Raw genomic sequence first — 25,010 nt, 5'->3', positions numbered from 1 at the left:
CCACAGATGCACTTCCAGTGTTTTGGCAATTAATTGGAGTCTCACAGATTTGTCTGCTCAGGCTGGTGTCCAACCTCAATCCTCAGATCTCAGCCTCTCAAGAAGTGATGGTTACAGGAATGAGCCATCTGCACCTGGCCTCAGAACCTAAGATTTTTGGCCTCTACTCTTGGATCGTTTCTGTTACTATAAACCACTGCCAGTAAAGACCCCTTGTGTCTCTCCTGTGCTTGGTGGAGAATAGGAAACCAGGGCTGTGGCTCCTTCCTGAAGTCATCCCTTGTTTCCTTGTATGTGTATATAGATGAGCTATAAGTAAGGAGGCTTAGGGCTGAGCAAGGAGCTCTGTCACCAAACTTCAGCTTTAGTTTGCTGACAGACTTCCTTTCTTTCCAGGCTGTAGTATCAGCTCCTCTGAGGCAGATGTGTGTACTGCATGTGCATGTATTTGAGAACAGCAAAATGTTACCAATATAAAACTTGAAGAACTTCAGAGAGAGAGAGAGAGAGACATAACAAAAATGTGTTCAAGTGGGTAGGATCGATTCTTTTTCCCTAGTGGATTTTTCTAACTTGAAATGCCTGGCATCACTGGGAAAGCTATCTGTGTGGAAATGCTCAGAAGATGTAATTACTCTTCTGGAACAGAGATGGAGACCACCCCCCCCCCCCCCCCACACACACACTGGTTTGTGCTGCTTTTCTACCCTTCCTTTTATCTAGGCATCCTGATCTCTCTTCCTGCTTGGCTGTGGGGAGCTGCTGGGCTTACCATACCACACAGGCTTCTAATTAAACTAATTAATCATGCCTGCTCCTTTATGTAGCATCCTTACTGTTCCCCAAGTGCTGTACTGAGAGAGGGCGGGGCTGGAGGCCCAGTACAGGAGGGCTCCTGTGGATTCCAGACCTCTCTTCCTTGGCCTGCAGTGGCAATTGTTTCTCTGGCTGTAGAGCTGTGTAATTATCTCCTCTCTCCATCTTTACCTACATCTGTGCTGTGCTCTCATGTATGATTTAGTATCCAGAGCAAGAGAGAATGGGGTTGCCTGGCTGTTAGAACAGTGGTGTTATTATCTTTATTCTTTCTTTCTTTTTCTTTTCTTTTTTTTTTGCCAGTCCTGGGGCTTGGACTCAGGGCCCGAGCACTGTCCCTGGCTTCTTTTTGCTCAAGGCTAGCACTCTGCCACTTGAGTCACAGCGCCACTTCTGGCCGTTTTCTGTATATGTGGTGCTGGGGAATTGAACCCAGGGCTTCATGTATATGAGGCAGGCACTATTGCCACTAGGCCATATTCCCAGCCCTATCTTTATTCTTTCTATTTCTACTTCTATGCCCTTCATATTAGCTTTGACGAAGTGGACAGGGGCCATTGTTATTGTCTTCTAGGAGACAAATCAGGGAAGGAGAAAATGAGAAGTGGGACTTGGGAGCCCTGAGCACTTACAACACTTTCTAAGGGCTAGAGAGAGCCCAGGAACTTCATGAAGAAGAACTGAGTTACCACAGATCTGTGCCCTACTGGAGCTTCTCATCTCTTGGCCTTGTCTGTTACAGGTGGTGGAGGAATCATCCTTCTTGACCCTCGACATGCTGGAGTCCTGTTTTCCTTATGTCCTGCTTCGAAATGCCTATAGGGAGGTATCTCGGGCCTTCCACCTGAACCGGGCGATGGCCGTTCCCCACTGAAGGGCCCACCTTGGACCTACCTATCTAGACCTATGCCTGATGGAATCTGTCATCATTTTTCTCAAAGGGGATGGATGGGCACATGGATGTGTGTGTGTGTGTGTGTGTGTGTGTGTGTGTGTGTGTGTGTGTGTGAGAGAGAGAGAGAGAGAGAGAGAGAGAGAGAGAGAGAGAGTTTGGAAGCTACAGCTGATGAACAATTATACAGAACAATCCAGGGCTGAGAAAGGGCACAGAAGTAGGGGGGACATGGATGGGCCACATGTTGAATTTTTAACCATGAAAAAAATGAGTGACCTATAAACATATTTCTTGTCTCTGGTGACTAGAGCTTGAGCTCTGATAGGCATGGGTCTCTCCGACCTTCATCACTATTCTAGGATAATGCTGGCGGGCAGAGATGATCAATCATCATATTAAAACATAATGAGCTTATAATCCTCCCTCTGGAGCTGCTATTGTCTCCTGCACATTCATTAGGACGATTATCTCCTCTCTTCCTTTTTCCAAATGTGTTCAGTAAACATTCAGCCTGCTTCTACTGCAGAGGACCCACAAAAGGACCCCTCTTCTTTATGGGGCTCATCTGGTACCTCCAACATAACTACGCTTCCTACAGGGGCAGGAAGGAAGTGCCCACTGCAGAGTTTTACTGTCCACCCATTCTCCTTGCCCTTTGTGGGTAATGGATATGCTCAATCTTGTTCTCACTTACCTGCCTTTTTGTTGTTGTTTGTGTCCATCTTAGGGCTTGAGCTCAGGGTCTGGGTGCTGTCCCTGAGCTTTTTTGCTTAAGGCTAGTGCTCTACCAGTTGAGCTACAGTTCCAGTTCTGGGTTTTTGCTGGTTAATTGGAGATAAGAGTCTCAGAGACTTTCCAGCCCTAGTTGACTTTGAACCACAATCTTCAGATCTCAGCTTCCTGAGTAGTTAGGATTATAGGCACAAACCAGCAGTAGCAACTCTCTGCCTTTTCTTTAGCAGAGGGGCAGTCTAGAGCAATCCTAGTGAAGTGGCCAAGATTCATGTGGACTTTCTTTCCTACCATATTTGGGGGGTACACTTCCCTCATATGTGGAGGGAGTATTTTAATCCCAAATCCCCTTGTCAGCCTGAGTACAGCTGTTGCTCCAGGCAGGGATTTCTCTGGTAGATCTTAAATTTCACAAACCTCATTAGATTGTAGGGCCCTGAAAGTGGGTGTCCTTGAGGGAGTACAAGCTGTTTCAACTTAGCCCTTTTCTGCACTAATTAGAATTTCAGTGTCACAGAGCCTGGGGCGTTGAAGATAGCACTAAACTAGGTTTCGTTAACTCCATGGCAGGAAACAGGGGTCCCATCCATCACTCTGGGTATCTATCTACTGTCAGGGCAGACCAGAGCAACAGATTATGTGTGTCATAGGTTCAGAGTGGTTGGAATGGGCAAATATAATTAGCTAGTTGATTAATTAAAGTCATGTCAGTACTTTCCCAATGAAAAGGAAGCAGTTGTTGGCTTTCTGCAAAACCATCCGGTCTTTTTTAAACCAGTTTGATAGCCGTTTTGGCGACTTCCTTCCTTCCTTTCTTTCTTTCTTCCTTCCTTCCTTCCTTCCTTCCTTCCTTCCTTCCTTCCTTCCTTCCTTCCGTCCTTCCTTCCTTCCTTCCTTCCTTCCTTCCTTCCTTCCTTCCTTCCTTCCTTCCTTCCTTTCTCCGTGTGTGTGAGTGTGTGTGTGTGTGTGTGTGTGTGTGTGTGTGTGTGTGTGTATTTTTTTTTCCAGACCTGGGATTAGTTAGTTAATACTTTTCTTGACTTAGCACCTGTAATCAACACACGTTTTCTTCTTAGCAACAACTGTCTGGATAGAAGCAACAGTGAATCTGGCTTCATGCTTCAGCTAATCGTCCTTCCTTGCTATGGAAAGGACATGACGTTCTAAGGAATGATTCAGTGTCAGGCCTCCAGAGACCGAAGCTGCAAGTGCATTAGATGAGGAAGAGAAGGCTCAGAAAGATCTGATCAGCAAATGACCCGATGCTCTTTCTTTCCTTCCTTCCTTCCTTCCTTCCTTCCTTCCTTCCTTCCTTCCTTCCTTCCTTCCTTCCTTCCTTCTTCTCTCTCTTCCTTTTCTCTCTTTTCTTTCTTTCTTTCTTTCTTTCTTTCTTTCTTTCTTTCTTTCTTTCTTTCTTTCTTTCTTTCTTTCTTTCTTTCTTTCTTTCTTTCTTTCGTTCTTTCGTTCTTTCTGTGTCTTGTTGAAATAGCTCAGGCTGGCTTTGAGCTGACAGTCCCCCATCTCAGTCTCCCAAGTGCTGGGATGAGAGGTATGTACCACTACACTCAGCTGATCATACACCCTTATGTCTTCTGCTTGGTTCTTCTACTTTTCCATATGCGTGGGGAACTGCTCACGTATACCCTCCCAGGAAATAAGACAAGTTGTGCAGGGAGACAGAGGGATTGGCATATTCTTTTCTTAGGTTTATTTAGTTTGAGATGAAGTCTCTTCGGTTGTCTAGGCTGGTCTTGAACTCATGGGTTAAAAAGTGATCCTCTTGCCCTAACATTCTGGATATTTGGAGCTACAGACATGAACCATCACGCTGACTGATAACCTTTACTGAGATATGTAACCTACATATACTTATAAGGAATACTACTGAAAGATTGTGTACATTTTCAGTTTCCATCAATGGAGGCGTCTCACAGAACCATAGTACACTATCACAACTAGGAAAGTGGCATTGATAGAATCCACTGATCTTCAGATGTCCCAGTTTTACTGACACTCATCTCTCTGCGCAATGTGTTTTTAGTTCTATGCAGGTTTGTAGGTTTATGTATGTGCTATGACACTCAAGAGACAGAGCAGTCTCATCACCATCAGGACCCCATACCTATGTCTCTCCTCTAACCCCCTTCCCCTCCCTAATTGTGGAAACACAGATTTGTCTTAAATTTTGTGACTTGATATAATGTCTTTTCATAAGCATGTAATTATGCACACACATTTACCTGCCACCACCTATACTTTTTCCAAAATGTTGTTTCCTTCCTTCATAGTAATTCTGTAAGGTGTCCTGGGAAAGCTTTTCTATTTCAGGTCAGGAAACTGGCTCAGTGACATTAATTAAATGAGTTAATAAAAGTCACATGGTTAGCAGGAAAATAAAAACTGGGACCTAAGTCTGATGTTCACTCCTAGATTTTCTACTTGATCAGGAAAGAAAGGGCTTCTGGGGGGGATGGGGTGGAAAGAGTTGCTAGTACTAGAGCTTGAACTCAGGGACTTTTTTGTACAAGGCTGGTGATTTATCACTTGACCAATATATCCACTTCTGGATTTTTGCTGGTTAATTGGATATGAGAGTCTCATGGACTTTTCTGCCCAGGTTAGCTTCAAACCTTGATCCTCAGATCTCAGCCTCCTGAATAGCTAAGATTATAGGTGTGAGTCACCTCTGTCTGACTCAGACTGCCTATTTATAAAGGAATACATAAAACCCAGAGACCCTTGAAGGAGCAAAGAAGAGATGATGAGGGCTCAGATGACTTTTACCACTTTGGAACAAAAGGTGAACATAGAGTGAATGGATAGATGAGATAACAAGGGCCCATCTGTATTTCCAAAACTTCACTCCTGGCCAAGGAAGCAAGGCTTCTTGCAACCTGGGACATAATCAGTTATGAACTGTTTGGCTCTCAGACTCCCCCCATCTTGCTTTGCTTAGATCCCCCCTCAAAAAAAAAAAAAAAAGAACCCAGAGGAATGAGTAGCAGGAGAAATTGTGACCCTGATTGCTTTGTCTTGTTGGCAGAGAGTAGGTTCCAGCCTCAGCATTTTCATTAGTGCAGTGTTTTCATTAAAGTCTCCATTAACTCCCTTGCAGCAGTGAGATGGAATTATCTCTCCCACCAGGCCCCGAGGGAGATGCTTGCCAAGACACTATTTCCTTTGGTCAGTAGAGAGACACTGCCTCTTCTGCTAGGATGTTTCATCCAGTGGGCAGGTGCAGAGAGCAGCCTCAATGTGCAGAAGGCCTAAGGTTTGGCCAAGGTGTGTGTGAGGACCTAATCCTTCTCGGGGTGTTGCCTTGTGGGAAAGGAACAATTGTGGTTTGAGCTCTAGGACCTAGGAGGGTGGCAGAGATGTCCCAGCTAGACACAGATTTCCATAGCTTAAAGGTTCTCATGCCTGCTTCTGTTCTCCAACAAAGTTTGACTTTGAGATGCAGCTAGCACATGGCTGAAATGCACTCACGTTGTTGGGGGAAGAATGTTCTTCCCCTCCTCCTCCCCCTAAGGCCTCCAGCTTCTCCTGAGTTCCTGTCATCAAAAGGAGATGAAGATGAGTTCCCCTTCAGCCCCCACACCTCACTGGGTTGTCAAGTGTTCTCCCTCCCACCTGAACAGGAAGCAGGAACATCAGGCCAGGTTGCAGGTTGGGGAAGGCAGAAGTTAACTTGAGCTGAGTTTGCAGCCTCCGAGAGATTGAGGAGCAGGCTTTTCTCTTGTCACTTTGGAAGGAGAGGATTGTGGGGCTGCCCCTTTAAATAGCATTCCCGTAGGAGGCAGATCACATCTATCCGTCACCTGCTGCCAAAGCATCATTTTTGGGGGCTCTATCAAACTTGGAGCTTGTTGGAAGAGATCATGGGGTTAAGGGAGTGAGGAGGCAGGGATTCAAAGAGGGGGCAGAGGCAGTTCAAGATGAAAAGGAGAGGAATGAGGTTGGACAGAAGGAACCTGGAAGAGGTGGGGGTGGGGAGCCAGAAAGGAAAACCGGGAGAGAAGAATGGATGTCTTTCCAGTCTGTGAATGGAACAAATATATCCTATTCGGATCTTGTTAGAGGTTGGGTAAAGCAGAAATAGGATTGGATTGCAGCAAGAGGAATGAGGTTGAGGTTTAACACTAGGTCTTGTGACTAAAGAAAGTGAAAGAGCCACAGAGTGGAAAATGCACTAGAAGGGACTTGGCTCTGGTTTTGTGGCTGACTCTGGGGAGGACTATATTTGTGTGTGTGTGTGTGTGTGTGTGTGTGTGTGTGTGTGTGTATACACACACCGGGCCTTGAATTCTCCCTTAGCTTTTTTGCTTAAGGCTGGTGCTCTGTCACTTGAGCCATACCTCCACTTCCTGAATGTTGGTGGTTAATTGGAGATAAGAGTCTCACAGAGGGGCTGGGGATATGGCCTAGTGGCAAGAGTGCTTGCCTCGTATACATGAGGCCCTGGGTTCATTTCCCCAGCACCACATATACAGAAAATGGCCAGAAGTGGTGCTGTGGCTCAAGTGGCAGAGTGCTAGCCTTGAGCAGGAAGAAGCCAGGAACAGTGCTCAAGCCCAGGACTGGCCAAAAAAAAAAAAAAAAAAAAAAAAAGAGTCTCACAGATTTTTCTGGATTTGAACCGTGATCCTTAGATCTCAGCTTTCTTTGTAGCTAGGGTTATAGGCAAGAGCCATTGGCATCTGGCAAGGGGCCTATATTTTCCTGGGCTTAGTTTTCCCACTTGTTAACTGGCTGCAAGCAATGATCAGTTAGATGGCCTTCAAAGTCTCTTTTACAGATGACCCTTCTCTTAAAATGGGTCAGGAGGGTTGCATGTGCCATTATGTTGACAAATGCAGAGGCATCCTCTTGGAAGTATGTCTCTTAGCTTTTCCCTACCTCTCCCAATTTAAATACCTACTTGAATTGGAAAATTCCTTACCTCAAATTCTAATTTTCTAATTAGACCTCTTTAATGGTAATTCCAATTTGTGATTCTTTTTGTACTTTCCAGCCCAATTGATAAGTACTTTCCTTCTCCAATTAATAAGGAAGGAGAATGCTCTCAATTTTTTTGTAACTGATCTCTCTCTCTCTCTCTCTCTCTCTTTCTCTCTCTGGATATATATCGATATAAATATTGATATATATTCATATGTAGTTTTTAAGTAGTTGTACAAAGGGGCTTCACTTCTGCAAATCATTTGATAAGTATAATGCATCTTGATCAATATCACCCCTTCCAGTGTTTTCTCCCATCACTCTCGAGTTTTGATAACTGCCTTATGTATGGATGTGACCAGGGTCTCAGGTGCAGTTATTTCTGGGCTGGGACTGCTCCTCTAGCTAAGAAGGGACAGTCATGTGTGCTGAAATTAAATGGACAGTGGGGGAAGTCCTGGTGCTCTTCCTGGTTTTTTGCTTCACCGTTGACTGCCATATCTGTCTGCCTGTACTTCCTGGGAGCTGCTTCAGGAGCTGCCAGATCTGAAGCCCTGACTAAGCTGGCAATTCTTTTACACCAGGGGTCTCTCTGCTGTGACAGTCCATCCACTTTTCCAGTTTACCACTTCCTTTCTGTTTTCCTTTCCTTTATTTGGGGGAAGGGAGAGACTCCACCTGATATTTAGAATAATTTCTCCTGCTCCCCCTTTCTTCCAACCTCCAAAGTGTTCTTCTTTGTCGTTTGTGTGTCTATTTCTCTGTCTCTGAGACAGTCTTGCTATGTAACCAAACTGGCCTCCAACTTGAAATCTTCCTGTCTCTACCTCCTGAGTGCTGGGATTACAGGCATTTGCCACTTCTGAAGAATTCTTGGAATGAAAATTCACATCCAGAGATCCTGGATTCATGTCTGGTATTAAATCCGGTAATTAGTGAGCTCATCTCCATTTCTACTTGCATAGAACAGAGAAATAGAAGTGGTTACTGGGGATCCTAGGTAGGGACAAGAAGAGCCTGAACTGAAAGAGGTTTCTTCCTGTCACATGGTCTTGAGTTCAAATTCCATCCCCTCATTGCACAAATGTTTATGTAGTAGCTAGTGTGTGCTGTGCTGGGCCATTAGCCCTTAGATTTCTTTCTCTGAAGACAGAATAAGAGGAACCGACCTGGAATGGCTGCAGGCAGGGTGGAAGAGAGCTATCAGGAATGATTTCCCGGCTGGGTGCAGTTACTGGATAGCGAGGAAGGAAGTAGGGCGACCTGCACTGAAGAGCTTTAAACTCGAGAGAAATTCCCACGGGCCAATCGGGTGTCAAGAGGCACCCTAGCCTTGTAGGGTAGGCCTCGGCGATGGAGACCGGTGGGGGTTGGAGGTGGGGCTGGAGAGATCCAAGCTCTAAAGTGTCTGCACAAACTTGCAGCGGGCTCCTTGCAGGTCATGATCCCCAGTGGGTTTTGGCCTGGCTGGGGTCACCCAGATGGTGCTCCGGGGGGTGGGAGACATAAAGACTCTTTCCCCTCCCTCCCACCCGGGGACCCACACAGGCTGCCAGGCACAGGTGGACGCACGAACCTAGGCACTACGCACCTTGACAGAAACTCCAAACACCCAAGGCGCCCAGACACCCACCCGCCCCGCCCCCACCCCCACGGAGTCCTGCCCGCCCCCTGCCCTGGCACTCGCAGTAAACACGCCCTCCCCCCTCCCCACTTCCCCCGCGCCCGCCCGCGCGCAGGGCGCACACAGCCATCCCCCGGGGGCCGTGGGCGCCGGGGGGGCGCGCGCTCGCCCTTGGGAGCTCCCCGTCTGAGGGTGCCCCCCAACCCGGCTTCCAATCGTTCCTGCGGGAGGAGGAGGAGTGGCAGCGCCGAGTGAGAGACAGCCGAGCGGAGCGGGCGGGCCGAGGAGAGGGGAGGGAGCAGAGGGAGGGGGGCCCGGCCGGCGGCGGCGGCGGAGGAGGAGGAGAGCGGGGCGCGGAGAGAGGCGAGGAGGCGGCTCTGGCAGCGCGCGCGCGGCGGCGGCGGCGGTGGCAGCGGCGGCGGCGGTGGCAGCGGCGGCGGGCGGAGAGCTGGGAACCGGAGGGAACCCGGAGCTCAGCCAGGCGGTGCGAGAGGAGGAACCGCAGCAACGGACGCTCTGCCAGCTTGGGCCGAGCCTAGAGACACCGGCCTGGCTGGTGCACGCCAGCCGCAGGTGGGAATGGCCTGGCTTGGATGGTGGATATGGGTGGGGGGGGGGGGGCCTCGGGACGAGGGTCTCCGGGTGAAGGGACGGAATGGGGCTGAGCTGAGGGATTGTATCCCCTCTCTCTCTCCCTAGACGGTGGCTGAGCATGGAGCTGTCCCCCCCGCAGTCCTCCAGAGATGCTGGAGTCCGATTGCCCGTCACCCCTGGAGCTGAAGTCAGCCCCCAGCAAGAAAATGTGGATTAAACTGCGGACTCTGTGAGTCGCTGGTGTGGGGGGGGGGGGGGGTGTGATAAATGGGGATGGGGGAGCTGGAGTGCGTGCGTGTGTGTGTGTGTGTGTGTGTGTGTGTGTGTGTTGGGAGGGTACCTAGAGCCCAGCTGGTAGATTCTTTCGGACACACATGTTAGCAGGTGCGAGGAAATACGGCCCTGACGTGTCCAGGCCACATGCGTGAGGCATGTGCAGAGCCGGCTGGTGGCAGGTAGAGCCGGCTTAGGAGTTGCAAAGCTGAGCTTGTGCCTGTGTCTGTGGACCTTGGGGTGACACACGCAGCGGTGTGGCAGGGCTGCAGACTGGGCAGCATTCAGGAGGTGCCAGGCTGACTCACACGGATCCCTGTACAGGGTTGTGCAGATGTGAGACACAACACATGCGTGTGCACGTGTGTCCCTGGGTCATGGAGGTGTCCAGAGTGATTGCACACCGCTGCAGGTCTCATGCCTGGGGTCCTGGGTTTCTTGTGCCAACCTGTAGGTCATAGGCATATCAATAGGGATCCCTAGTTTTGGCCTCCTGCAGCCTACAGGCAGTGGGGGTGGGGGGTACCCCATACTTCAGCACCTCCTCTAGTCTTGGGAGCCTGGTCTGCATATTAATGCTACACCTGGAATCTGGAGGAGGGGGTGAATGCCCCAACTGGGAGCTGGAAGAGGGGGTGGTAGTGAAGCAAGATTGACTGACAGGAGCAAATTAAGCAAAGGCTTAATCAAAGCCTTTTGGTTTCTATTTGGGATATCCAAGCACATTGAGGCATCATTTCTTATCATTGCTGGAGCAGCAGGGATATGGGGAGGAATAAAGGGGGGAAAGAGGGACTTGTGTGTCCCATGCACCAGTGTGGGGAGGAAAAGAACTTTTCTTTCTGCCCCTTGGAAGAGGACAGGATTGGGTCAAAGACAAGCCATGTAACATGTTTACCTTCCAGCCAGCTGCCATCGGGCAGTCTCCGCAGTCTGTTGATTCTTAAATGAGAGAAGAAGGGAAATTGTCCCTCTTCCTAAGATGATTCCCTGAAGCCCCAAGAAAGAGACTATAATAGATAGGAGAGCACAGATGCTTAGTGAGGAAACAGTAATCACAGTCTTCGAAGTCTGTTCCTTCCCAGTACCCCCTGTCCATTTTCTGGGTCTGATAAGGAGAGAGAAGGAGGTAGGGGATGGGCAGATGCAGACAGAGGTGATGTTCTTTGAGCACATTACCTGCGGTGGTCGGGTTGTGCCTTTATAGCAGGCAGGTGCGTCTGATCTGACTGCTTAGGAGGCCTTAGGGAGAATGAAGCATAGTGGGCAACAAGGCTTGGAATCCAAATGTGCTCCCCTTCTGTCCCTCTCCATTGCTGCCTCTGGGCCAATGCAATTTGCTGGGGCTCTATGAAGCGCAGCCTTGGAATGAGTTCTGGGATGAAGAAATGGGAAAAGTGGAGGGAATTGATTTTTGTTGGGTGAGTCTTGATAGAAAATGATGCTCTGCTAATGGTAACTAAGCTGAGGAAGAAAGGTAAGCAGGGAAGGAAGTGGATGAAAAGCCAGGGATAAATAAGCCTCAGGATCTCAACACTGGGAAATTAGAAGTGTCTCAGGATGTCTTCCCACAGCACTAGTGGCTGCTCCACACTCACCTGGCCTCTGGTCCAGGTAGCCAGGGCTCTGTAGAAGAGTGGGGTTTCCATCTTTCTAACCAAAAGTCTTTCCTGAAAGGTGAATTGTGAATTGCTGTTTCTCCTTTTACTGTGTGATAAGTGCTCAGCGGTGAGAACAGAGGATCCTAGAAGGATTCTTTTTTTTTTTTTTTTTTTTTTTTGGCCAGTCCTGGGCCTTGGACTCAGGGCCTGAGCACTGTCCCTGGCTTCTTCCTGCTCAAGGCTAGCACTCCGCCACTTGAGCCACAGCGCCGCTTCTGGCCGTTTTCTGTATATGTGGTGCTGGGGAATCGAACCTAGGGCCTCGTGTATCCGAGGCAGGCACTCTTGCCACTAGGCTATATCCCCAGCCCCCCTAGAAGGATTCTTGAACTCTGGGGAGAGAAGTAGAGGCAGTGACACCTTCAGGGGTGCCTCAGTGGGAGTGGCCTTTCCTAGTGGGCAAGGATTATAAATTATTAATTAGATTATTCTGGCCTTCACTCTAATAATCTGGTTCTTAGGAGTGTAGCAATTTAAATACAATGATTTACCCAGAAAATATTGTTTCCCGATTATTCATTCTTCTCCAAAGGTAGACTCTCACTCATTTTCTCAAAGCAGAGAAAGATCCCAAGTTAATGGCTTTTTGGATATGGCCTTTTTGAATATTAGGGAAGTTTGGACGATCAGTTGAAGGGCAAGTAAAGGCTTTATAGGGTTTTTGCTGAGCAGAAGTTCTCAGTTCTCTGGGGCCAGATTGTTTCTAAAGAGGTGAGTAAGGAGGAATTCCTTTAAATGGGAATAGAGCTTTTCCTTCTCCTCATGACCTAGGGTAAAAGAGGTTGTTAGTCTGGAAATAAGGAGGTAGAAATAATCATTTCTGGATTGAATACCGAATAGGAGTCTATATCTATCTCTATGTAGCTTTCTTGGTTCTCTTACTCAACCCATCCTACTCCCCCTAATGTAGGACATCTAGACTCTTTAGGAGTTTTGTTTGTTTTTTGGTACAAGGGTTTAAATTCAGGGGCTTATGTTTGTTAGGCAAGTGCTCTCCCAGTGAGCCATGCCTCCAGCCCCCCCTTTTTTTATTGCACTTGTTATTTTTGAGATAGGGTCTCATATTCTGCCCAGGCATGTTCCTGGGCCATGATCCTCCTTTATTAGGTTTCCCATTGTAGCTGAGATGACAGGCACACACAACCGCACTCAGCTTCCTCCAACAAGATGCAGTCTTGTGGACTTTTCTGCTGAAACTGTGCTCCTCTTGACCTCCATCTCCCACATAACAAGAATGACAGATGTGCATCAACACTGGCTCAGCATTTCCCAGCTGTTGGGTGAGGAGGGATCTTGTGTATGCTGTGGCTGGCTTCAAACCATGACCCCCCCCAACCCCAGCCTCCTAAGTAGCTAGGATTACAGGTGTAAGCCACTGGCAGCTGGCTTCTTTTTTTTTTTTTTTGGCCAGTCCTGGGCCTTGGACTCAGGGCCTGAGCACTGTCCCTGGCTTCTTCCCGCTCAAGGCTAGCACTCTGCCACTTGAGCCACAGCGCCGCTTCTGGCCGTTTTCTGTATATGTGGTGCTGGGGAATCGAACCTAGGGCCTCGTGTATCCGAGGCAGGCACTCTTGCCACTAGGCTATATCCCCAGCCCGGCAGCTGGCTTCTTTACAGTGTTTTTGCTTCTGGACAAAAGGTCCCCAACAATATAATTGTGCAGGACAGTCTCTTGTTGGGAAAAACATGTAGGAATTTTGTTTCCCACATTAGAACCCTGTCAAGAATAAGTTGAAAATCTGGTGGATATGAAGTAAAAAAAGTATCCAACTGTGGGAGTTTTTTTTTCCAGTCCTGGGGCTTGAACTCAGGGCCTGAGCACTGTCGTTGGCTTCTTTTTGCTCAAGACTAGCACTCTACCACTTGAGCCACAGCACCACTTCTGGCTTATTTTCTATATATGTGGTGCTGAGGAATTGAACCCAGGGCTTCATGTATGTCAGGCAAGCACTCTACCACTAGGTCATATTCCTAGCCCCAACTGTGGGATTTTTATCTCTGGCTAGCAGGAAAATTTCTTCTAATCAAGCAACCCTACAAACTGAAGCATGTGAAAGGCAGTCTGGAAAGGATGGGCTAGACAAGATGATTTTTAGCCTCTCTAAACCTGAGATGAAGGATTTGATGTGGCTGTCCATTCTCTGAGACGTTTGAGGACTGTCGGGAGAAAATGTAGAAGTAAGAGTTTTCTGGGTTTCTTTTTGTGAATCAAGAAAAAAAAATGCAGACAGGGATGGTTTTCCCGCCTCAGCATATTCATTCATCCAACAGCAGGGTGAATGGATGCCCATGGACTAGACTGTGTGCTGGGAGCTAGGGATGCAATGGTAGACACAATAACCTTAGTCCCTGGGGCTTGGAATCTGGCTCACTCCTGTCCAGTGAGGTCCTCATTTTGCTACTTACACCTACCCAAGAGAGACAATTCTACCAATGTGGATTTAAGCCTGATTTTTTTTCTCTACTGTGGGTGGGAGGTTTACATACGCAGGAAATGCATATGAATTCTCTCTCCCAGGACAGTGCAAACATTGCTCCCTGTTCCAGTTCCCCTTGGAATTTTAGAGATAGAATGTATGTTTCCCATCTTTGTTGTGGGACAGTGTAGACATATTCTCTCTCCCCTCACCCCCGAATTCCAAAGGCCCTGGCTCAATGTCCTATGCTACAGTTTAAGGTCATAACAGCTGAGATTAGAGAAGAAGACTCAGATGGGGGTGCTTTTTTGCTTATCTTTGTTTCATTTGAGTTTATGGTGTCTCTTTGAACATAATAGGCACTCAATAAATACTGTTAAAGATATGAACAAATGGATGAATAAATATACATGAATATGCCACGAAGCTCAGCTCTGTCTCTGATTTTGTGCTGCGTATCTATATACCTCCATGCAGGAGAGGTAGGTAGGAAAGGGAGATGATTTTTTTTGATATATTTTTATTATCAAACTGAACTACAGAGAGGTTACAGTTTCATACATTAGGCATTGGATACATTTCTTGTACTGTTTGTTACCTTGTCCCTCATTCTCCCCTCCCCCTCCCCTTTTGGGAGATGATTTTTATTATTTAAGCTGACAAGGTTTAAAAGGCCTGGGGTTTGGGAGCCTCAGGACAGAGCCTGGAACTAAATAAGCTATAGAAAGGATATAGAAGCTATGATATTTAAATTGTGTGAATGAGATACATCAGGCTGAAATTGTGAATGTCTGCTATATGTATCCGTTTGTCTCCCTGAAGGTTGATGTGAGTGCCGGAGGCAGAGCTGCCAATGATACCTTTTTGTTTTTATGTTTATAAGTGGCATGTGTGATAAGAAATGGGACTGGAAAGTACGTACTAACCCAAATACGTGAAATTGTCCTAGGTCTGTATGAGATGAGGTATGCATTTACTTTAGCTTATAAGCAATGGGATAATGTGTGTGACTTTGTATATCTGTTTGTGACATCATCTTTTAAAAATATTTATTTATTTACAATCCTGGGAGATCCAGGTGGCAGGAAAAGGAAGCTGAAGGCACAAACTGGACACACCATATATTTGCCCCTTTCAAAATGTTCTCATATTGTATGTGCTCCATGGAGTGATCTTCTATGGCTCTTACAAGTTTTCTTTTTTCCCTCTCTTCTTCTTCTTCCTCCTCCTCCTCCTCCTCCTCCTCCTCCTCCTCCTCCTCCTCCTCCTCCTCCTCCTCCTTCTCCTCCTCCTCTTCCTCCTTCTCTTCCTCTCCCTCCTTCTCCTTATTGGTTCTAGTCCTGGGGCTTGATCTCAAGGCCTTGGCACAGTCCCTGCATTTTTTTTTCTCAAGACTAGTGCTTGAGCCACAGTTCCATTTCTGGATTTTTTTTTCCTTTTTCCATTTTGGTAGTTAATTGGAGATAAGAAAAGAATAGACTTTCTTGCCCAGGCTGGTTTTGAACTGTGATCCTCAGATCTCAGCCTCCTGAGTAGCTAGGACTACAGGTGTGAACCACTGGTGCCTAGCTGGCTCTTATCAGTTTTGAAAATCAAGATGCTCTTTTCCTCTCTCTGCATATAATTTTGGAGCTAAGGTAAAGATTGCAGGATAAATTATGGCTCCTTGAACCTCTGGAGAAAAGGAAGCATCATTCTTCCTAGGCCTTGGTGGGAGTAATTTTTTGGGTCTGTGTCTACTAGATAAGCCCTCTTCCTTCATTTACAACTATTGTTCAAGGAATCTCTCCTTTCTGGCTTGCTTTTTTTATTCCTCCCCTCTCTTATTAGATGTGTCCTATCTCTTTTTTCCTCCAGCAGCTTTGCTTGAATGAGGACTCTCTCTGTAGCATCTCTGAGATGGTAGAGGGTGGAGAACTTCTGCAGTAAGGTGAAGAGGTGGTTTAGGGACTGGCAAAATCAAATACAAACCAAAGGAAGAATTCTACACATCTCTAGCCAGAATAGGTAGCTGTAGGGAGTTGGGAAGGAAGAGTGATGGAAGGGGAATAAAAGAGGGAATATTGGGGGCCTGGAGTTTGAGTTTGTATTTCCATGCTGTTGATTACTAGTTGTGTGATCTGAAGTCCATATATAATCCCTCAGACTCTCAGTTTTTGTTTGATATTATCCATAGGAAAGTGGCTGTAAATGAGAGTTTAGAGATTTTTAGCATAGGAGAATGTGGTTTGTGAGGCGGCAGGAGAATGGGAATGAATGAGAGGCTATTGGCTCGAATGAGGGGAAGAGATAAGGACTCAAGGGGAAGAAATATGAATTACCTCATATGTTAGATCCCTAGTATTTGAGTTATGACATGGAAAGACTTGATGAATGGTTATCATCAAGTGGCATATAGAGTCCTTTCTTCCTGGTTGGACTGTCTATCTATCTATCTATCTATCTATCTATCTATCTGTTTTTTTGAAGATAGGGTCTTGCCATATAGCCTAGGATGGCCTTGCACTCATGATTCTTCTGCCAAGCCAATCCCAAAATGCTGTGATTACAGGCATATGCCACTATACCTTTCTCCCTGTTTTTTCATATGCTCTTTTCCCATCTGATATTTCCTATCTCTCTAGCTTACTTAAAAACATTCCCATTTCCCCTATAAGTCCTTTAGAATTCAAATATCACTCATTTTGTCCAGGAGTCTTAGAGGTAGGGTGGTAAATGTCAGGAGATTCCACACTTGAGTGCCTTTGTCACTTTCTCTTTTGTTTCTGGGGACTTTTCTTGTGGGTATTGAACCCAGGACTTGTTCCATGCTAGGGAATTGCTCCATCACTTGAGCCATATTCCCACTCCTTTTGTTTATATTTCTTTTTTTTTTTTTTTTTTGACCAGTCCTGGGCCTTGGACTCAGGGCCTGAGCACTGTCCCTGGCTTCTTCCCGCTCAAGGCTAGCATTCTGCCACTTGAGCCACAGCGCCGCTTCTGGCCGTTTTCTGTATATGTGGTGCTGGGGAATCGAACCTAGGGCCTCGTGTATCCGAGGCAGGCACTCTTGCCACTAGGCTATATCCCCAGCCCCTATATTTCATTTTTAAAGATAGAGTCTTGCTAGCTTTTCCCAGGTTGGCCTGGAACTCAAGATCCGCCTGCTTCTCCCTCCTGAGTAGCTCAGAGGAAGGTGAAGGAGTTTGAGGATATAGTGAGATTTGAAAGACCAGATAAGAAGCTTACACATCTTTAGACATTTCCTTTCCCCTACTTTTTTTTTTGCCAACTGTATCCCCAACCACAAAGAAAAAGACCTTGAAACAAGTCTTGAGAGACCCTATAAAGGAATTATGGAGGATTAGTCTGTAATATTTCTCTCTCTCTCTCTCTCTCTCTCTCTCTCTCTGTTGTGCCAGTTCTGGGACTTGAATCCATAGCCTGGGTGCTGTCCTTGTTCAAGTCTAGAGCTCTACCATATGAGCTACAGTTCAATTTCTAGCTTTTTGGTAGTTAATTTGAAGATAGGAGTCTCATGGACTTTCTTGCCTGGGCCTGGCTTTGAACCACGATCCTCAGATCTCAGCCTTCTGAGTAGCTAGGATTACAGGCATGAGTCACCTGTGCCTGGGTTTCTTTTCTCTTTATTAACCCTTGAAGGTATCCTGTCTTCTTTCCTCTTTTTTTATTTTTATTTTTATTTTTATTTTTATTTTTTTTTATTTTTATTTTTTGGCCAGTCCTGGGGCTTGGACTCAGGGCCTGAGCACTGTCCCTGGCTTCTTCCCGCTCAAGGCTAGCACTCTGCCACTTGAGCCACAGCGCCGCTTCTGGCCGTTTTCTGTATATGTGGTGCTGGGGAATCGAACCTAGGGCCTCGTGTATCCGAGGCAGGCACTCTTGCCACTAGGCCATATCCCCAGCCCCTTTATTTTTATTTTTTAAATTAAATAAATTTTGTTGACAAGGTGTTGTGCAAAAGGGGTACAGTTACATAATAGGGAAGTGAGTACATTTCTTGTGATATCTTTTTTTAAAAATTTTTTAAATTTATTTTTATTTTTTGGCCAGTCCTGGGCCTTGGACTCAGGGCCTGAGCACTGTCCCTGGCTTCCTTTGGCTCAAGGCTAGCACTCTGCCACTTGAGCCACAGCGCCACTTCTGGCCATTTTCTGTATATGTGGTGCTGGGGAATCGAACCCAGGGCCTCATGTATACGAGGCAAGCTCTCTTGCCACTAGGCCATATCCCCAGCCCCCTTTTGTGATATCTTATACCCTCGTTTTTCTTTCCCTTCCCTAGATCAGGTAGGCATATATACAATACCCAGTGTACCAAAATCATATACAAGCATATACATTCTTTCCTCTTTTGCTGCCATCTTTTTTTCTTTTTAAGCTCTGTTTCCTTCCTGTGTTTCTTTTTGCTCCTCTTTCTTGTTCCATTTCTCCTCTCCATCACTGATCCCTTTGATTTCCTCTGTCGCTCTGACCTTTGGTCTCCTACTCCTCACTCTTTTCTAGGAGCCAGAAAATCTCTGAGACCAGTCCCTGCTTGAGCTACCCCCCCATCCCCTCCCCAGGCCATAGGGTAAAGTTTGCTGCAGGCACCCTTTGAGGCCTTCATAGGAGTCTCCTTTCAACTCCTGTCTTCCTCAAGGCCTTTCTTCTGCCTGCCCAGTGACCTCATCCTCCCTTCTCCTCTAGGGAGGAAGCACAGTAATTGCCTTTGAATCTCAAGGGGCTGATTTTCTCAGGTGTGGGAAGTTGAGTAGCTATTTTCCAACTCTCTTCTGGACAGCCGCAAAGAAAGAGGGACAAAAACAGGGCAGCAGGTGGAGTGGAGGTGAGACACTGGAGAGACTGGAAGTTGTTAGATAATGAGATTGTCTCCTAAGGGGCGGGGGGAGGTGAAGACAAGACAGCCCAAGAGACCCAGGGAGAAAAATCCCAGCAAGGAGTATAAATGGACTGACGGGGAAGGAAGGGATTGAGCAGGGAAAAGGAGAATACTGGGTTGTTATCCATTCAATGCAAAGGTGGTCCCTGGGTGCTCATACTCTGTGCTCTTGCATCCTGCAACTATTCCTGTTCCCTCAGCTCCTGCTGCAGATGTGGGGTTTATCCCCATCTGGGAAGCAAGCCTCAAGTTAGGATTCCCCTTCAGCATCCCAGACCGGGTGGAGAGGTGCTGAGGGAGATATAATAGGGATTTTGTAAGAGGAAGGGGAAAAGGTCAGGGTGTATTCAGGGAGGCCTGGGGCCTGGGGGCTGAGTTAGGAAAGAGGGGACTTCAGGAGGAGCTCCTGGCTAGGGCCCCCCACTCTCAGGTGGGTTGATTCCACAGCTGCAGTGAGAAGTCAGATTTGCAAATAATTATAGTGGCTGCAGTGGGGTGATTAGGCTACCAGCTGGTACTGGCACTGTCTAGGCTGGGAAGAGAGTGTAGATTGTTGGATAGTGTGTGTGTGTGTGTGTGTGTGTGTGTGTGTGTGTGTATACAGGAGCACACTGGTGCTTTTGGTGACCCTCTCTGGTAAGCAGGAACTTGAGAGTGAGGAAGTTTCTCCTTTTAATCCCAGCCCTTGGCTTTCTCCCTTGTTTTTCAGTTTTTTCATATCTGGCTTGGCCCCTTCTCTCTCATTTTCTCCTCTGTTGACCACCTTGTTTGGAAACTAAGCGCGCATGTGCCAGAGGTGTTGCTAAGAACTCCCTAACCCTGACTATTTTGCTACAAAGCAGGAGATTTAGACATTCCTGGCTGCTCTAGCCCTACCCCAAAGACAACTCTGTCTGTTCCATTCTCTCCCCTTGTTCCATTCTTTCCCCATTTGCTCCCCTTTGAAATGCCAATCGAGTTGGCTGTGGCTTTGATTATAGTAAAGTGGATTAGAGGTAGCTATGTAGGGGAACTTGGGAAATTCTTGGAGGTTTAGAATGTGACCTCTCTCTCTGATTAAAGAAGAAAGACGATCCTCTTCCTCCTCCTCTAAGAACTGATTTTAGTTAGCAAGGATGAATTCTGGAGCCTGGAAGTTGAGGCCTAGGCATCTTACTTTACTAAAGCTTGTATTGCAGGTTCTGAGTCTGACAGGTGAAGCATGGCAGGAAAGAAAAAGGATGCCCAGAGATAGAGGGCAGGATGGAGAGCAGAGCTGGAGTCAGACTCGAATCCTGTGCTGCCCCCTTGCACCTGCAGTCCTTCCTTGCCAAGCTTCCAATTTACTTTCCTATCCCAGGCCGCACTGAGCATCTGTTTCGCCCCCTGGTAGCAGGGCATCTGCTGGGAACATCTGCTGGGATGTGCTTAGGAGGGCTATGGGGTGGTCCATGTGGAGGTGGTTAATGAGCAGAATTAAATAACTCAGGGAGGGAGAGAAGGGTGGACAAATGAGCTGGAGAAAGAATTCTTTTGGATTGGGTCCGGAGAGCCTCCTCTCCCATCTGCCTTCCTCTGACATTGTTGCCTTCCTCTCCTAATTCCTCACTTCTCAAGGACTGAAATCTGAGGGAGAGGTGACTCATTGCATCCTGGAACTGTCAGCTAGGACACCTGGGTTCTTATTTATCTGGCTGAAGGATCAAACCGCTTAGATTACTCCCTTTCTCAGAGCCATGTTGGTCTGTTGCTAGGAACACCTGTTAGAAACGGTTTCTGGTTAGGAGGTGGGGGTAGGGTACGGTGAGACTGCCTTCAGGCACAGTATGGAGGAAGCAGACACCCTCCCTACCTCATCCTCTGTTCCTCAGTCTTTCTCCCTGTCCCTTCCTTTCCTCTGAGTACCTGCTGCCCCTCTCCTTCCCCTCTCTCCACTTTCCTGGTTTTGATCCTTCCCTGCCAGCACTCTCCTGAGTCCAGTGCCTAAAGATCTCTCACTACTGCTGCCATGTCAACCTGAGGCCTGCTGCCTCTCAGGATGGCACTCCAGTCTTGCCACTAGGGGGGTTATTTTTATCTCTCTAGCCACCCCCGCCACTCTGCCCAGCCAGCTGCCAGAATTGGGACTGCTTGTATTGTCATGGAAAGCCACTGGAGTGAGGGAAACAGGAGAGCTTAGGTGAGATTAAGGGCTGATTGATCTTGGGTCTGAAGTTCCATGCTCTGCACAGTCCCCAGCTTCCTTGGTTGGTGAGGAACAGGAAGCTAGAAAGGAGCCCTAGGCATCTGGAGTTGTAGTGACAGGGTGACCAGAGCTTTGCCACAAATAAATCCTGGTATCATTTGGGCCCTACATGGAAAATTGGGTCCCGGGTTCAAGACTAGACCTATAGGACTTTATTGATGGAGGATTCTCAATGAATATTTACTGAACTAATTAAAGGATTGAACTAAATAATAATCCCTTGCATTCACATATCAGTTTATAGTTCCCAGAATATTCTCATGTAACATTTCATTGGTTCCTTGTGAGCACTCTGGAAAGGCAGTATTAATTTACCCACTTTAGACAAAGGAAATTAGAAGTTCAGAGTGACTTCACATAAAGTGTAGGCAAATTCTTCTGATTTTAACTCATGTCCTATTTCTTTTAGATATAGGTGTTTTCATTCAGTTTCTGAGATTCTGGAGACTTGGGATCAACCAGTTAATCCTTTACCCAATGCATTCCTCTCTGACCAGAGGCAGAATGTCCTTTCCTTTGTTCTCTACTCCAACTCCTATTCCCCAGTGCACAGGTGGGAAAAGGTGGGCATTGCCTGGCGAGGAAGACCTATGGCTGGGCTCCTTTCTCTTTTAAGTCTAAATGTAAGAGCTAAAGGAAGATGGATGCTGGGTCCTCACATCTATGTTCTGCATTCTAGACAGATTACAGATTGTGTGTGTGTGTGTATGTGTTGGTACTGGAGCTTGAACTCAGAGCCTTGGGCTCTCACTTAGCTTTTCCTTTTTCACTCAAGGCTGGTGCTCTATCACTTGAGCCACAGCTCCATTTTTTTAATTGGCTAATTGGAGATACACATTTTACAGACTTTGCTGCCTGGGCTGGCTTTGAGTCTGGATCCTCAGATCTTAGCCTCCTGAGTAGTTAGGATTACAGGTGTGAGCTACCAGAATCCAAGTAGATCTACAGATTCTTTAGCTCAGTCAGAGGTAGAGTTCATGGTGTAGATGTGGGTGAGTATGTGAACGTTTTTCTCTTAGGGAAGGGATCTATAGTCATTGTCCAATGTTCCTTCTTATTAGGACAGAGATAAGGATCATAGGCTAGAATGAGCAATGCAGTGTGGGTATGTGAGTGAGCAGTTGTTTGTCCAACCAACTTTAATTCTATCAAGGAAGACGAAATATTCTTTCTGGTTCTAGTCAAAGAACAACGGGGAGTGGGGGGGAGGGAAGAAGAAGAAGAAGAAGAAGAAGAAGAAGAAGAAGAAGAAGAAGAAGAGAGAGAGAGAGAGAGAGAGAGTCCTTTCTTCTATAATATGCAGCAGCCTTGTTTCAAGGCCACTGGGAGTTCACTGGAAAACGGCAAACAGCTTGTAGGTTTTTAACCTCCATTGCTCTGGTTGTCACTGAAGTCTATGTCCACGCATCCCAGTGCTTAGTGGAGCTGAGAAACAGCAGCTTCCCAAACTTCATTTGTTTATTATCCTCTAAGGCTTTGGCACAGTGACAAGGTATTTTAATTTATCTTTGCTTTTGAGAGGTAGGAATGAGAGAGAAGATTTCCTGTCATAAAAATCAAGCTTATGGTATGTTTTCTTTCTCCCCCTCCCCCACCTTCCTTCTGCTATACGCATTTCCACCATCCCCAGCCCTGTACCCTCCATCGAGGCGGAGAATGTGTGCACCGGGAACTCTCTTTGCAACTGGATGCAGGGAGCTTCACCCACTGTCTGTCCTTCTCAGCCCCGCCCATCCTTTTAGCTGACCAATCGTAGCCCCCATGCACTTGTGTTGGTGATGTCATCTCACAGCCAATAGGGAGGCATCCGGGGCTGTGTGCGCGCGTCCTCTTCTGCGCTGCAGAAACGGGTCCTTTTCTCCCCAGCTCCAGAGAGATCAAAGCCTGAGGGTGGTAGAAGGGGGTCTTGGCCCTCAAACTCTCCTGGGGGGTCTTTCTCTCCCCCCACCCCCAAACCTTCCTGAGCCATCCCGTTGCTTCTCCTCTACCTCTGGGCTGGATTGACTTCTCTATAGTCAACTCACCAATTTCCACTTTATAGATGAGAAAACTGGGGGCTGGGAATGTTCAAGTTATTCAGGCTGCCCTCCTCCCCTTAACTGGCCTAGCCCACCTCACTCATCTCTTGTTTTTGTTTGTTTGGGGTGTGTGTGTGTGTGTGTGTGTGTGTGTGTGTGTGTTTATGTGTGTGTTTAATGGACAAAGTCCTTCTGACTTTCCATTCGCTGCTGGGGAATGGGAACCCTTTCCTCTCAATAAGCAGTGTCTGGTCTAGGTTAAGGTTCCTCTGGCTCCTCACTTCAATAAGCTTTTTAATACAGCTTTTAATTCTCAGTGGGAAGTCCGTCCTCCTGTCTTACTTCCATTCTTTCAGGTAGGTTAAGAGCTCACTTGGAAGAATAACCTTGGAAGAAGGTCCAGAGAGGGCACTGAATCTGCTTAGCCTCTAAGGGGCCCATGCAGGCCCTTCTCTCCCACGATAGAGTTCTCTGTGACAGATTTGGGATAGTTCCTTGTCCCTGCATCCTAAAGCAGCCTAAAGCACCCTTTTTCCCAAAGAGGAGCCCCACCTCCTGAGAGCAAGGGGCTGGCCGGTGCTATTTCTGGCCTTTCTGGGATTCTTCTGACAACAGATTCTTGTTTTCAGTCTGATTCAGATGTGAAACTTTTCCCGCGGCCTCTCACCCAGTTCCTGCAAGCTGGGTCTTGCCTCACTTCCTTCTTCCTCTGTCCAAGCCCCTCCACTTCCCCACCCCAAAGAGCGTCTGGTTAGTCGCTTAGTAGTTCTACTGGGAACTGGAGGAAGTTGGGGCCTGGAGAGCTGTTTCCCCCATAGGGACCTTGGGTCCCTGGGGTCAGCGTTTTGGTATTGAGAAGTAGGAAACTGATTTCCATGGCAAGTCCTGTTCCTGTTCAGAGGAGCCATCTCCAGGGCCCCATCCTCAGGTACGTGGCCAGGGAAGAGAGGAGGGATGGAAGAAAAGGTTGCCTATGAACCGACCATTTTTGGCTTGTTGGAGGGGAAGGATCAAGACCTGACAATCTCTGTATGATGTGTGTGTGTGTGTGTGTGTGTGTGTGTGTGTGTGTGTGTGTGTGTAATGGAGCTTGAACTCAGGGTTTAGGCACTGTCCCTTAGCTTTTTTGCTCAAGGCTGGTGGTTCTACCACTTAAGCCACGCCTCCACCTCCATCTTTTTGCAGGTTAATTGGAGATAAGAGTCAGTTTGGAAAGTGGCTGGCTTCAAACCACCATCCTCAGATCTCAGCCTTCTGAGTAGCCAGGATTACAGGTGTGAGCCACAGCACCTGGCTTTGTGTCTTTTCTTTGCCTATTCTCCCATTTTCATCTCCTTTTCTTTCCTACTGCTTCCTCTTCAGGATGATAGATGACTTAGTAGGGTTTCTCTCCTTTCCTGATCCAAGACATTCTTAGGACCTCACACCCCCTTGAAATAAAACACACACACACACACACACATCCATGCACACTTTTTTTTAAGAACCCAAATTAGCCTTCTAATTTAGTCTGCCTTATTCCAAACTTCCTGAGTGTTTTTTTTTTTTTAAATTTTGTTTGTTTGCTTGTTTTTGAGTGTGAGTATTGGAAATAGAGGCAGGAGTCTGTGGAAATCCCACGACCATCAGCCACCTGTGGTTGGGACTGGGGAAGCTGAGCTCTCCTAAAGAATTTTTGTTTTCTTTTTCACAGCTGGAGTCTTATCTTCCAGCTGGCTCCCTAGAGCTAGAGGACCATGGGGCCTCTAGAAAACAACAGGAGTCAGGCATTGTGGCTTTTTCCATAGGACAGAGGCTGAAGGCAAAGGAGACATTAATGGTGGTTTTCCTTGGGGCTGGATGAGGACCAGTCGGGGCTGAACATCTTATTCTGCAGGAAGGGCAACCATTCCCATGCCAGATTCTTGGAGGTTTTTGCATCAGAGGTTTAAACTGAT

General features: G+C 47.1%; 2 protein-coding genes across 4 annotated transcripts in view; both read left to right on the top strand.

Moving 5' to 3' along the window:
- Positions 1-1,998, top strand: part of Nckap1l (NCK associated protein 1 like) — a 52,604-nt gene extending 50,606 nt beyond the window's left edge. Inside the window, exons 31-32 of the mRNA XM_048362872.1 lie at positions 1,559-1,778; positions 1,828-1,998. Of these exons, the coding sequence (XP_048218829.1) occupies positions 1,559-1,690 (132 nt within the window). The 3' untranslated portion in view covers positions 1,691-1,778; positions 1,828-1,998. The remainder of the gene's footprint in view (positions 1-1,558; positions 1,779-1,827) is intronic.
- A 7,451-nt stretch (positions 1,999-9,449) lies between these two features.
- The window catches only part of Pde1b (phosphodiesterase 1B), a 32,035-nt gene continuing 16,474 nt past the window's right edge, over positions 9,450-25,010 (top strand). For 2 of the 3 annotated variants that reach the window (XM_048362853.1, XM_048362845.1), the window contains exons 1-2: positions 9,450-9,578; positions 9,705-9,828. In XM_048362853.1, coding sequence (XP_048218810.1) covers positions 9,749-9,828 — 80 coding nt within the window. In that variant the 5' untranslated portion in view covers positions 9,450-9,578; positions 9,705-9,748. Of the gene's footprint in view, positions 9,579-9,704; positions 9,829-23,851; positions 24,002-25,010 lie in introns of those variants that run through there. The other variant, XM_048362859.1, reaches the window with a different exon arrangement.

The sequence above is a fragment of the Perognathus longimembris genome, chromosome 1 (genome assembly GCF_023159225.1).
Source record: "Perognathus longimembris pacificus isolate PPM17 chromosome 1, ASM2315922v1, whole genome shotgun sequence".
NCBI classification, from domain to species: domain Eukaryota; kingdom Metazoa; phylum Chordata; class Mammalia; order Rodentia; family Heteromyidae; genus Perognathus; species Perognathus longimembris.
This window is presented reverse-complemented; position numbering and strand designations above follow the sequence as displayed.